The sequence below is a fragment of the Nicotiana tabacum genome, chromosome 7 (genome assembly GCF_000715075.1).
Source record: "Nicotiana tabacum cultivar K326 chromosome 7, ASM71507v2, whole genome shotgun sequence".
NCBI lineage: Eukaryota > Viridiplantae > Streptophyta > Magnoliopsida > Solanales > Solanaceae > Nicotiana > Nicotiana tabacum.
The window spans coordinates 150,439,817-150,451,919 of record NC_134086.1 but is presented as its reverse complement, the minus strand read 5'-3'; the positions used below and the strand labels follow the sequence as shown (position 1 = coordinate 150,451,919).

General features: G+C 39.1%; 1 protein-coding gene across 1 annotated transcript; it reads left to right on the top strand.

The window, feature by feature from the left end:
- The first annotated feature begins 6,483 nt into the window (after positions 1–6,483).
- LOC107805871 (uncharacterized) lies at positions 6,484–10,759 on the top strand. The gene is made up of 8 exons (XM_075217855.1): positions 6,484–6,692; positions 6,813–6,834; positions 8,436–8,492; positions 8,576–8,657; positions 8,823–8,918; positions 9,210–9,334; positions 9,422–9,440; positions 10,128–10,759. Exons 1-8 carry the CDS (start codon positions 6,599–6,601, stop codon positions 10,494–10,496), a joined length of 864 nt encoding a protein of 287 aa, XP_075073956.1. The 5' UTR covers positions 6,484–6,598; the 3' UTR covers positions 10,497–10,759.
- The last annotated feature ends 1,344 nt before the right edge of the window (positions 10,760–12,103 follow it).

The following is a 12,103-nucleotide window of genomic DNA, read 5'->3' as shown; positions in this document are numbered from 1 at the left end:
CAACAGCTACCAGTCCAGCATTCAAATGGCTCCATATGAGGCGTTGTATGGTAGGCGGTGTCGGTCCCCAGTCGGATGGTTTGAGCCGGGAGAGGCTCGGTTATTGGGTACAGACCTAGTTCAGGAGGCCTTGGATAAGGTCCGGATTATTCAGGACAGACTTCGTACAACTCAGTGCAGACAGAAGAGTTACGCAGACCGCAAGGTCAGAGATGTTGCTTTCATGATTGGTGAGCGGGTATTGCTCCGTGTATCGCCTATGAAGGGCGTGATGAGATTTAGGAAGAAGGGAAAGCTCAGCCCTAGGTTCATCGGTCCATTTGAGATTCTTGATCGTGTGGGAGAGATGGCTTATAGACTTGTTTTGCCACCTAGCTTGTCAGCGGTGCATCCCGTGTTTCATGTATCTATGCTCCGAAAGTATCGCGGCGATCCATCGCACGTGTTAGATTTCAGCACTGTCCAATTGGACAAGGATCTGTCATATGAGGAGGAGCCGGTAGCTATTCTAGACCGGCAGGTTCGACAGTTGAGGTCGAAGGGTTTTCCTTCGATGCGTGTTCAGTGGAGAGGTCAGCCTCTTGAGGCACCGACCTGGGAGTCCGAGTTCGATATGCGGAGCCATTATTCTCATTTATTTACAGACTCAGGTACTTCTTTCTTTTGTCCGTTCGAGGACGAACGGTTATTTTAGAGGTGGAGAATGTGACGACCCAAAGGGTCATCACCATAATTCTTCCTTGTTCCGTGCTTCCGAGGCCTTGAAAACCTCGCTTTAAGTTGCCTCTATTTGCATGCGCAGTTCGGGCGCGTAGCAAGAAATTTTTTTATGTTAGAATATGTGAATTTTGCGAAACATTTGATGAAATTTGATATTAATATGCATAATATTGACTTCGGTCAATATTTTGGGTAAACGAACCCGGACCTATGATTCGACGGTCCCGGAGGGTCCGTAGAATAATATCGGACTTGGTCGTGTGCCCGGAATCAAATTCCGAGGTCCCAAGCCCGAGAAATGAATTTTTGAAAGAAATTGTTTTTTCTGAAATTTGATATGAAAATTTGAAATGAAAAGGAGTTAGAAAATATAGGTATCGGGCTCGTATTTTGGTTCCGACGCCTAGTAGAAGTCTTAAATATGTGTTAAGCACTATCTGTAAAGTTTGGTTGAAAACGGACGTCGTTTGACATGTTTCGGACTAAAAATGGGAAATTTGAAGTTTATGAAAGTTGAAGAAAGAAAATCATGTGTCTTGAGGCTTGATCCTACGTATATAATGTTATTTTGGCGATTTGATCGCACGAGTAAGTCCGTAAGATAATTTTAAGATCATATGTATGTTTGGTTTGGAGCTCCGAGGGCTCGGGTGAGTTTTGAATGGGGCCCGGGAGGTCTTGGACTTAAGAAAATGCAGGTCAGGTGTTGCAGACACCAGTGCAGCCGCTGTCATTTCTGCGCGGTCCGCGCTGGAGCCGCGTGGCCGCGGTACCTTTTCTGTGCGGTCCGCGTGGTTGAGTCTGAGGGCTAGGGTTTCAGGTTAACCAGCGCGGCCGCGCACCAAAACAGTGCGGTCCGCGCTAGAGGGGTTCAGAGAAGCCCCAATTTTCCTCCCACTCGGCGCGGCCGCAACACATTTTGGTGCGGTCCGCGCCAGCCCCCAGCCTGAGTATATATAAAAATCGGATTTTCAGTCATTTTTCCACTTTTCAAAAACCCAAAACCTAAGAGGCGATTTTCCAAACAACTTTCCTTCTCCAAAAACGATTGGTAAGTGATTTCTAATTTAATTTATTTATTCCTTAACATCTTTTAACATAATTTTAACTTCAAATCAAAGATTTTCGTGGGTGAAATTGGGTGTTTTGGGTAGAACCTAGGTTTTCTACAAATTGAGGAGTTGGACCTCAATTTGGGGTCCGATTTCAAAACAAATCATGTATTTGGATTCATGGGGGAATGGGTAACCGGATTTTGGTCCGAACTTCGAGTTTCGACCACGTGGGTCCGGGGGTATTTTTGACTTTTTTGGGAAAAACCTTGTAAAAACTATTTTTTATGCATTGGGGTTAGTTCCAATAGTATTTATTAATGCATTCAAGTAATTTGTGGCTAGATTCGAGCGGTTGGGCGGTGAATTCGAGAGGTAAAGCTATTCTAGAAGCGTGAGTTGAATTTGGAGCATTCGAGGTAAGTGTTTGATCTAAATTTGGCTTGAGGGAATAGGATTAGAGTGTTTAATATCTAATTGCTAAATGATCGAGTACGGTGTATAGGCATGATGACGAGTATCTATGCACCGGTGTCTAGCATGACCGTGGGTCTTTGTTTGCACTTATTTGATATTTTGGGGGACTCCTCCATGTTAATTGATGAATTCTACATGATGTGAAAAGTACGAGGGTTAGTTATGAATTGTGAATTCTTGGAGCGTTGGCTCGAACGATATAGATACTATTGATTAAGAAGGTTAAAGGAAAGAAGAGAGAGACGTGATAAATCCCTTGCCGGAATGCATAGGTTATTGGTGTTGCTCCCTTGCCGGGAGGTTTTCATTGATATTATAGATTTACTCCCTTGTCGGGAATTTATTGAGTTGATATGTTCCCTTGCCGGGATGCCTCGTGATTGTGTGATGAACTAATATAGGAGCGGGTTGCACGCCGCAACAGTTATTATATTGGATTGGGTTGCACGCCGCAACAATTATTATATTGGATTGGGTTGCACGCCACAACAGTTATTATATTGGATCGGGTTGCACGCCGCAACAATTATTATATTGGATCGGGTTGCACGCCGCAACAGTTATTATATTGGATCGGGTTGCACGCCGCAACAGTTAATATATTGGATCGGGTTGCACGCCGCAACAGTTATTATATTGGATCGGGTTGCATGCCGCAACAGTTACTATATCGGATCGGGTTGTGCGCTGCAACAGTAGTGTTAATGCATTAATATAAATACTGTATTGTTCTCTCTTATATCTAATTAGTACTGCTAGGTTGATTTATTTTCCCCGAAGCATGTTCCCCTTCCCCAGTTTTACTGCTTATTACTTGTTTACTTTCCGCCATATATTATATAACTGCACAGGTTCATCTGGAGTCTGGTCCTAGCCTCGTCACTACCTCGTCGGGGTTAGGCCAGGCACTTACCAGCACATGGGGTCGGTTGTGCTGATACTACACTTCTGTGCTTTTTGCATAGATTACGGTACCGGAGCAGCTCTAGGACAGCAGCAGTAGGGCGGGAGCCAGCCTTCAGTCCAGTGAGACATTGAGGTAGCCTTGCAGGCGTTCGCAGGCCCGACGTCTCCTCTATCTTTTATTTCCATCTGTTACCTCATATATTCGAGACAAACAATTTATATTTTCTTTCAAACGGTTGTATTTAGCACTCTTAGAAGTTCGTGAGTAGTGACACCAGATTTTGGGTATAGATCTGTCTTAAACTTCCGCATTTGAATTTCAGTTTTATAAACTTAAAGTCTTCCGTTTTTCATTAATTGTTTTTCGTATATTGTTATTGTTGAGATGTTATCAGAGAATGTTTAATATTTGGCTTGCCTAGCTCTGATAGTAGGTGCCATCATGACTCCCGATGGTGGAAAATTCGGGTCGTGACACAGACCCAAGATCGATACGTGGGAGAAACTCCGGAAAGAAATGAAGGACCAGTTCTTACCTAGCAATGCATCTTGGCTTGCTAGGGATCGCTTGAAACGCTTGCGGCAAACAGGATCAATTCATGACTATATTAAGGAATTTACTTCCTTATTGCTGGATATTCAGAATAAGTCGAAGGATGATAAATTGCATAACTTTATTTCTGGAATACAAGCATGGGCGCAAAACGAACTCAGGAGACAGAACGTGAAAGATCTCCCGAGTGCGATTGCACAGCGGATTCTTTGGTGGATTATCGTAGTATCTGTAGTCTTTCTGAAATTCCTTCTACTTCAAAACCTAAGAAAAAGGTGGAGAAGAAAGGGGAATGGAGGAAGGAAGTTCGAAAAGAAGTTGTGGAAAAGGGCAAGGCCGTTGACGGATCTGCTAGGAACAAATGCATCGCAAACAAAAAGAGCGATGGTTACTGGACATGCGGCAGACCTCACATTACAAAAAACTGTCCAAATCGAGAACGAGTTAATGCTTTCCTTGCTACAGAAAATAGTCGGGATGGAGAAGGTCTAGAAGTTGTTGCTGCCTTAGTGAATCCTTTGCAATTGTTGAATGTTATCTTGTTGGTTAATGCCACAAGCAACGAGACTAACCCTCATTCTTTGTTGATGCACATTGAAATGAGAATTGGAGAAAAGGGCGTGATAACAATGGTAGATATTGTTGCTACTCACCAGTTTGGTGCATAAGTACGGATTGAGTGTCAGAAAATGTCCCTCTTACATGAAGACAGTGAATGCCAAAGCACAAGCCATTGTGGGTATGGCTTACAACGTTCCTATGTCTGTTGGGAACTGGAAAGAGAAAGTTAATTTGATGGTGATTCCATTAGAGGACTTTGAGGTGATCCTCGGAATTGACTTTATGCGGAAGCATCGCTTTGTTCCAACGCTTCACTTGGACGGAGTGATGATTATGCATGAAACGGTTCATGGTTTTGTGAAGGTTATTCATCCTTACGGGAAAGAAGAAACTCAACGGAAGGCTTCATTAGTTTCTGCCATGATGGTCTAAAAAGGTTTGAAAAGGGGAGATGATACTTTCCTTGCTGCAATGGTTGAGGTGAAGCCTGATGTAAAGGTTGAAATGCCAGACTGTGTTGCTCAAATCTAAGTTAGTGAATGGACTTAGACAAGTCAACTTGATTGTGGGCAACGGCTATGAAAAATAAAGGTGCATGACACTTGGCTAAGCCATGCGTGCGGATCAGTGGGACGACTAAGTTTATGGCAAGACATGGTCATGAGCTTATGGGCGAGGCATGGTCCAAAAACAAGGCAAGGTAGGAAGACTAAGTATGGGCAAAAGCTGAAAAACAAGTGTGCAAGTCATGTGACTGAAAGGTGAGCTATGCATGTGCTGTGGAATAAAGGCATGTGCAAAGCACATGTGCAGTTGACTAAAATGCTGAAGACAAGTCCAAATTCGTGAGAAGGGTTTGAATTCAAATTCAAACAGATTGGTTATGCTTGTTTTTAGGCCTGTCATGTGGAAGACACATTGTATAACTGTCCCTTTGTAAAACTGCCATAGGCAACCCTCTTTTATGTATGTATTTCGTTTGGAATAAGGCCAGTAACATATGTGAGCCTTTTCCAATTGAGTCCTTTTTGTATTCTGCGAGAATAGTAAAGATTGGGTGATTTTATCCGTAGCTTTGTGTGTTGCTATGTTTGGCTAAGTCTGAATTATTCTAAGTGTTAGACTGTGTGCGAAAAAAGTAAGGTTGAGTGGCTGAAAGTTTGGCTACTGCCGTGCAGTGTCAATTGTGCTAGAATTGGCCCTGTAACACTTAGTCTAGTAGTAAAAGCACATCATAATAGTATGTGAATTAGACGGACATTAAGGATTCGAACCTACCGCAAATCTAATATTTGGCTGAGTTATCAGCAAACTTTGGCCCCTGAATATATCGTTTTCGAAATTTATCATGCTTGGGATTCGAGAATCTTGTTCAGTCCTTCTTAAGAATCTTGATATCTGAACTCAAAAAATTTTGTAACATATTTGTAGGCTCACTCAAAGAAGATGTAGGTATCTTGCATTTGTATATTCCTTTGATTCTCAAGCCGTTTTCTCACTTGAAATTCAGTTCCAAGTTAAAGCTTTTGCAATTGATTCTTTTATTTGATTTCTCTTTGTACTTCTCCTTTTATTTTTTTCCCTTTCTCTTGCGGATAAGGTACGTGAAGGACGATAGGCACACGTTGTGGACTTACCTATTATGGATTTCACCGTGATCTTTTCCCATTAAATATGTTATGTCATTCCCAAGAGGAAGTATATTGAAAGTATATACACCATCTGATTTAATTAAAGTGCCTTAATTTAATTATCGCACGAAGTTTAGGAAAATAAAAATTATCATTAAATCTTGTGGTTTTAAACTAATGTTAATATACCAAAATATCTTATGAATGTTGTAGTCTTGAACAAGCCACGTAGAATATTAGAATTAAGGAATTATCAAATACATGAAAAGATATTCTTTTTGGAAATAACTAAAAAAAGTAGACACTTAAAAAGTAAACATTGATTAGAAAAAAAGTAAAACATTTGAAATAAAAACTTATTAAAGAAGTACAAAGAGAAAACATTCTTTTTAAAATTGATTAAAAAGGAAGTAAAATAGATTTATAAAATAAGAATAGTTAAAGCAGTTGCATTGAATGTGGTAGGTCTACATATAATACAGCAGAAAATGCCAGCGTTCAGAGTCACCAATCAGAAAATGCCACGTTTTACAATAGACATCGGAGGAATCTGTATCGCACATGTATAGTAGGAGTACTCAATATTGTTCTCCATACACACAACATTCCTCTTCCTTCTCTTTTTTCCAATTTTGTCAAGAAAACATAAGTACTTGAAAAGTCTCTCACAGTCAGTGCGTGATTTAGTGTACGGGTAAATGGCGGATCAAATGGAGAAGATGAAGTTACGTCAGAATTATCCGAATCACTGGCACACTGATCTCATGCGAGCCACTCAGTCTGATCCTCTTTGTATAATCTCCCTTCACTTGAATTTTCCTTCTTTTTCTTTGCTCGATTTTTTGATTTCTTATATATAGCATTATAGCGTTCGACTTACACTATGATCTGTGTGTTTTATGGCTTTTGCAGTTTGCTGTTTCTCGCTTTGGTGGTGAGTGCTTCTATTATGTTTGTACTCTTTTATTTTATGGATTATGATTATGAATTATGAGGTTTGAGCTTAATTTCTATAGTTTGTTTGCTTGCTGAATAACTAGAACTGGTGTTTGTGTTAGGATTTGCCTGAATTTCTAATCTATTAGGCCTCTCTTTCTTGAAGGAATGGAAAAAGACTTCTAAAAGGATTAAATCTCCTTAATATTTGCACATCTATAAATTAATGATCTCTGCTTCTCACAAGAGCACAAAAAAATATATCCACAATGTAGTCATTAAAGAGTTTTGCTTAGGGTATATTTTTCTCTCGATAGTTTTTTTTCTCCTTTTTATATTAGTTTTTTCATATGTAGATCCATTGACCATTATAAACTATTATGCTTAGTTTAGTATATTTTTCTTTTGTCGTTTGATTTGTCGTCCACCAAGCTTTGTATTGTTAGTTTGCGCATGCACCATGTTATTTCGATCCCAACAGTTTGTTATTATGATTGCTTGTAAATTGGAAATCATCAAATTAAGATTATTTAGAGTGAATGTGGTAAATAGAATTGAAAATTGAAGTTTGTCAAGCAATCCTTTTAAAAATTATGCTTAATTTAGTTCTTTACCTTTCTTCCGTGGCATTTAGGCCATTTTTGTAGACGCGGATCTAGGATTTTACTTCAGCAGTGGACTGACTACATTCAGTAACAATGGGTTTAAAACAAATGTTTGTCAAGCAATCCTTTTATGATTACCTATTATAAACAAATGCTTCTAAATTTTATTTAAACAGATTTATATATCGAGCCGAAGGTGCCTTCAGTATACGTCGTCTATTCCCTTTGCTTTATTGTCATATAATCTTAAGCTGCTAGCCTTTCCTATTACTAGTTGGTGAATCATTTTAAGTTTTGTCTACCCCTATTGAGTGCCACTTCATTAGACAACTGGTGGTGTTTTATTCAGTACAAGAAGGTTGAAGTTCCAGTTCTTCTTCTTATTGATAATATCAAAAGTCTGAATTTTGATATCCGACTCTTACGTTTGTCTCTGTTAGATAACAGATAAAAATTAATTAATTGTCAGTACCCTTCTGATCAGAGGAGGATCGAAGACTTTAAATCAATGAATGCAGTGACAATGTGTTAGGACGTTAGTTTTCTTTCCAAATTCTACAACAACTAAGTATCAATCGCAAACTAGTTGAGTTTGGTTAGCTTTCTTTCCAAAAACTACATAGTAGTTGTTGCATAACAGTGCTTTGAAGTTTATTTTCTTCATGCAATATGTTGGGAAGATTCTTAATGAGTGACAACTAACGAGAAATGTTACCAACTCAAACTGATAATGTAATGGTCTTATCAAAATGCCTACCATCGGTATGAAAGTGGATAAAAGTCTCAGTCTGGAAGAGTCACTTAGGTTCGAGCATCTACTCCATATCCCCTGCTATCACTAATCAAAGAGAGAATATTGCTCAGAAACTTGGAGGTCCACAAGATTTTCCTTTCTTCTTGTCTGTTTTCCCCACAGAGTGGTCGTATGAATGTTTGTCTAACTGATGGTGCTACTACTCATAACTGATTCTTTCTTTAACTTTGAATGCTAAAGCGCCCCATGTGCATCATATGTCCTCCGCAAACGAGCTCTATACAATGATATGTCTAGGTAATTCTTCTGTTTTTTGTTTGATTGTACAAATTACTACATCTTGAAGTATCTTTATCATTTAAACACTCTTTCTTTTATAGATATACATGTTGTGGAGGCTATATGCCTTGTAGCGGCAGATGTGGAGAAAGCCACTGCCCTGAATTCTGTCTTTGTACGGAGGTATGGTGTTATTCTGTTTGATCGTCCAAATTCTTTATCAATTTCATGATTATATGATATATCTCTTCATTGTCAGGCAGATATTTAGATATTTTTCCTGAAAATCTCCGAGTCTGCATCTTTGTTTTCTCCTAATTTGTTTCTCAAACATGCTTTTGTTGTCAGGTTTTTCTTTGCTTTGCAAATTCTGTTGCTTCGACACGCTTTATGTTGCAAGATGAGTTCAATCTGCAGACAACAAAATGCGATAATTGCATAATAGTAATTGCAACTCTTCTCCATCTCTCCTCCCACTTCTCTATGCTTGGGACATGCCCATCAGTTTATCCGAGGATTTAAGTTATTTGCTCTAATAATGTAAATATTTTTTAAATAACATATTAGTTAGTTTCACCTATTATAGGATGTAAGCTATCATTTTTATCTAGTTCCCTACTAATACTACTTTTCATACAGATATCGAGAATTACCTCATAAATGACCTGACTCTAAAAATAATTTTTTCACTATCCATAAAACTCTTTATCTAACTTACATTGCCTCTTGTTGTAGGGATTCATGTTTTGCCTACAGCAGTTAGCATGTATATGTAGCATTATTGCTTGTCTCACAGGAAGTGAAGAAATTCAAGATGCTGCTCAGCTTCTGAACTGTCTGTCAGACGTTGTTTACTGCACGTAAGATGCTTGTTTTTATGTATCAAAAACATTTTTTGTGCCAAAGTTCTATTTTCATCTTCATTTACTTTTCTCTTCTATCGGCAGGGTTTGCAGCTGTATGCAGGTATGCTTTAACTTGAACACATTCTTCATCTGGAAAATCATTTAGTACGAACATAGTTCCATTGAAATAGTCAAATTATCTTACCTTCTTAAAAACAGAGTTCCACTGATATAGTCAATTAGCATCCAAGCCAAAATAAGAGGTTATTTTTTGTCTACTTTCTTAACGGCAGGGACATATTTGGACGGATAGTCTAGGGATAAACGTGGATAATTTATTAAAGTAGAGGGACAAATCTGACCTTTTTCCCTTAAACAATGAAATTTCCCTGTATTTGCGAGAAAACATTGGAGGTAACTCCATTCTTGCTGCAAATTATTATGAACAACCTCTATTCAGACTCCACCTAAAGGATTCATAATCTATTATCTATATCCATTCAGCTCACTCACTCAAACGTGATTCATCATATAATTATACTAAAACCTCTATCAAACTTAGGACCAGCTATGCTTTACAAAACTCACATAGGTAGAGTTTATCATACAACTAATCAAAATTTTCTTTTTTCAGTAAATATCTGATCTTGACTATTGATGGAATTAATTATGCTTGTATAACTTTAGTCATAACATTAGTTACTTGTCTGTGAAGTATTCTAAGTTGAGATCATTTTCCTTTCTTTTTTGGCACTAGTATATGTTGGTTTGCACTCACTTTAATCTTGGCCATCATAATTCTATTCAGACACAGCACAAGGTTGAAATGGACAAAAGAGATGGAAAATTTGGACCACGGCCAATGGCAGTGCCACCTGCTCAACAAATGTCTCGGTTAGATCAGCCTGTTCCCCCTTCAGTGGGATATCCACCTGCTTATCCACCAACACAGCAACCCCATGGTTATCCGCCACCACAACAGCAGCCTCAGGGTTACCCGCCACCACAGCAGCAGCCTCAGGGTTACCCGCCACCACAGCAGCAGCCTCAGGGTTACCCGCCACCACAGCAGCAGCCTCAGGGTTACCCGCCACCACAGCAGCAGCCTCAGGGTTACCCACCAGCCAATTATCCTCCACCTGGTGCTGGATATCCCACGTCTGATTATCTTCAGTGAATTGGAACCTTTTTTTCCCTTTTCCTGTCAGTAAAGTCCATATATATGCTTGAATTTTTTTTATTTTTTTTTGTAGACCATTATTCGTTGCTTACCTTGTAAATCATGTGAGGTCAGAGAATATGTGTTGCGTTATACTGCCTAAGGCGTTCTGAGTCATTTTATCGTGGTCCTGTAGATACTCGTATACTGGTAGGTTGTAGAATAATGAACATTGCATGTAATGTCTATACGGAAGTAAAAGTGTCATTTTAAAGAGTGTCCGGTTAGTGTGTTGAAGAAAGATACACTATGCTGCAAGGCTGAGTTGCTCTGATATGGATATTGGTCCACACTTCCCTAAATATAATTAGTTACTTAGTTGCGATTATTATTAGTGTAAAGCAGGAGAAAAAAGGTTTGCCATTTTCTAGAGTTACAGTGTAAAGAGTTCAAACTCCACGATCTTCAAGTTGATGACGCCCGTGTCAAATCTAATAAACATTTTCGTACGCAATGGTAGAGAGATTTATTTACCCATTTGGACATATATTTGTAGTTGAAACAGGAAACAAATAACCTCGAGGCCTTTGAGCCTCCACTAGTGGGTCAATGAATATAGGATAAGGCTGTGTATTATAGACCCTTGTGGTTTGGCCTTTTTCCGAACCCCGCACATAGCGGGAGCTTAGTGCATCAGGCTGCCCTTTTTAATCTTGAATTTTTTTTAGCAGAGTGGTGGTTCAAAGAACCCAGATAAGAGACACTGCTCAAGCAATTTAACCATCTAAGGTCTCTCATTCTCATCCACTTGATTGATGTAACTGCTAACTCCTGTAGAGACGACAAATCCTAAAATCATAACTTTGTAAATTTATTATTCTCAATGGTAATGTTCAAAGATCAATTACGAACACTTGCTTTCTTTGCTTGATGGCACTGTCTACATTGACTTTAGCGGGTCCACAAGGACGACTAGATCGGTCGACATTATTTTAACTCGTATTAACGGAGATGCTCTTCTAACTTCATTATCTAAAAGTTGGAATTCAACTTTCATTCATTTGGAACATGAATATCCACAATTGTGGACCTTAGATTTATTCCACGCAAGAAAACTTCTTACATATAATTATTTTGATATGGCGGGTATCATGGCTTATGATAATAATATTCGAGCTAGCTTACATATGTTTGACTCAAACGATGTTAAGACCTTCTTGAACAAATCAATCGAAGATGGAGGGATAAATCGTAGCTGAAAATAATGATCTCTAGAATAATAATAGGTAAAAAGAAGAGAATTGCAGAGTTTTTTTTCATTCCAAATTGGCAAGTTTTTTTTGACCCCCTTATATACTAGAGAGGAAACCTTCCCAAATTGTAAGAAACACAAAATACAAGGCATATTCTTAATGTTCCCTAATGTGTTTACACTTCTACAAGGGTCGTACGGTTTCTCCTTTCGCCTTGGGGTCGTCTTCCCTGGGACGTCGGTTCGGAGTTACCCGGTCATTTGTCGTACTCGTTATAGGTCGTGGTCGGTCAAATTTGGACTCATACAGTTAGTCCCTCCGCTTGTCGAGCTCGCGATCGGATGCATCCTCGATGAGCGGACTTCATGCATT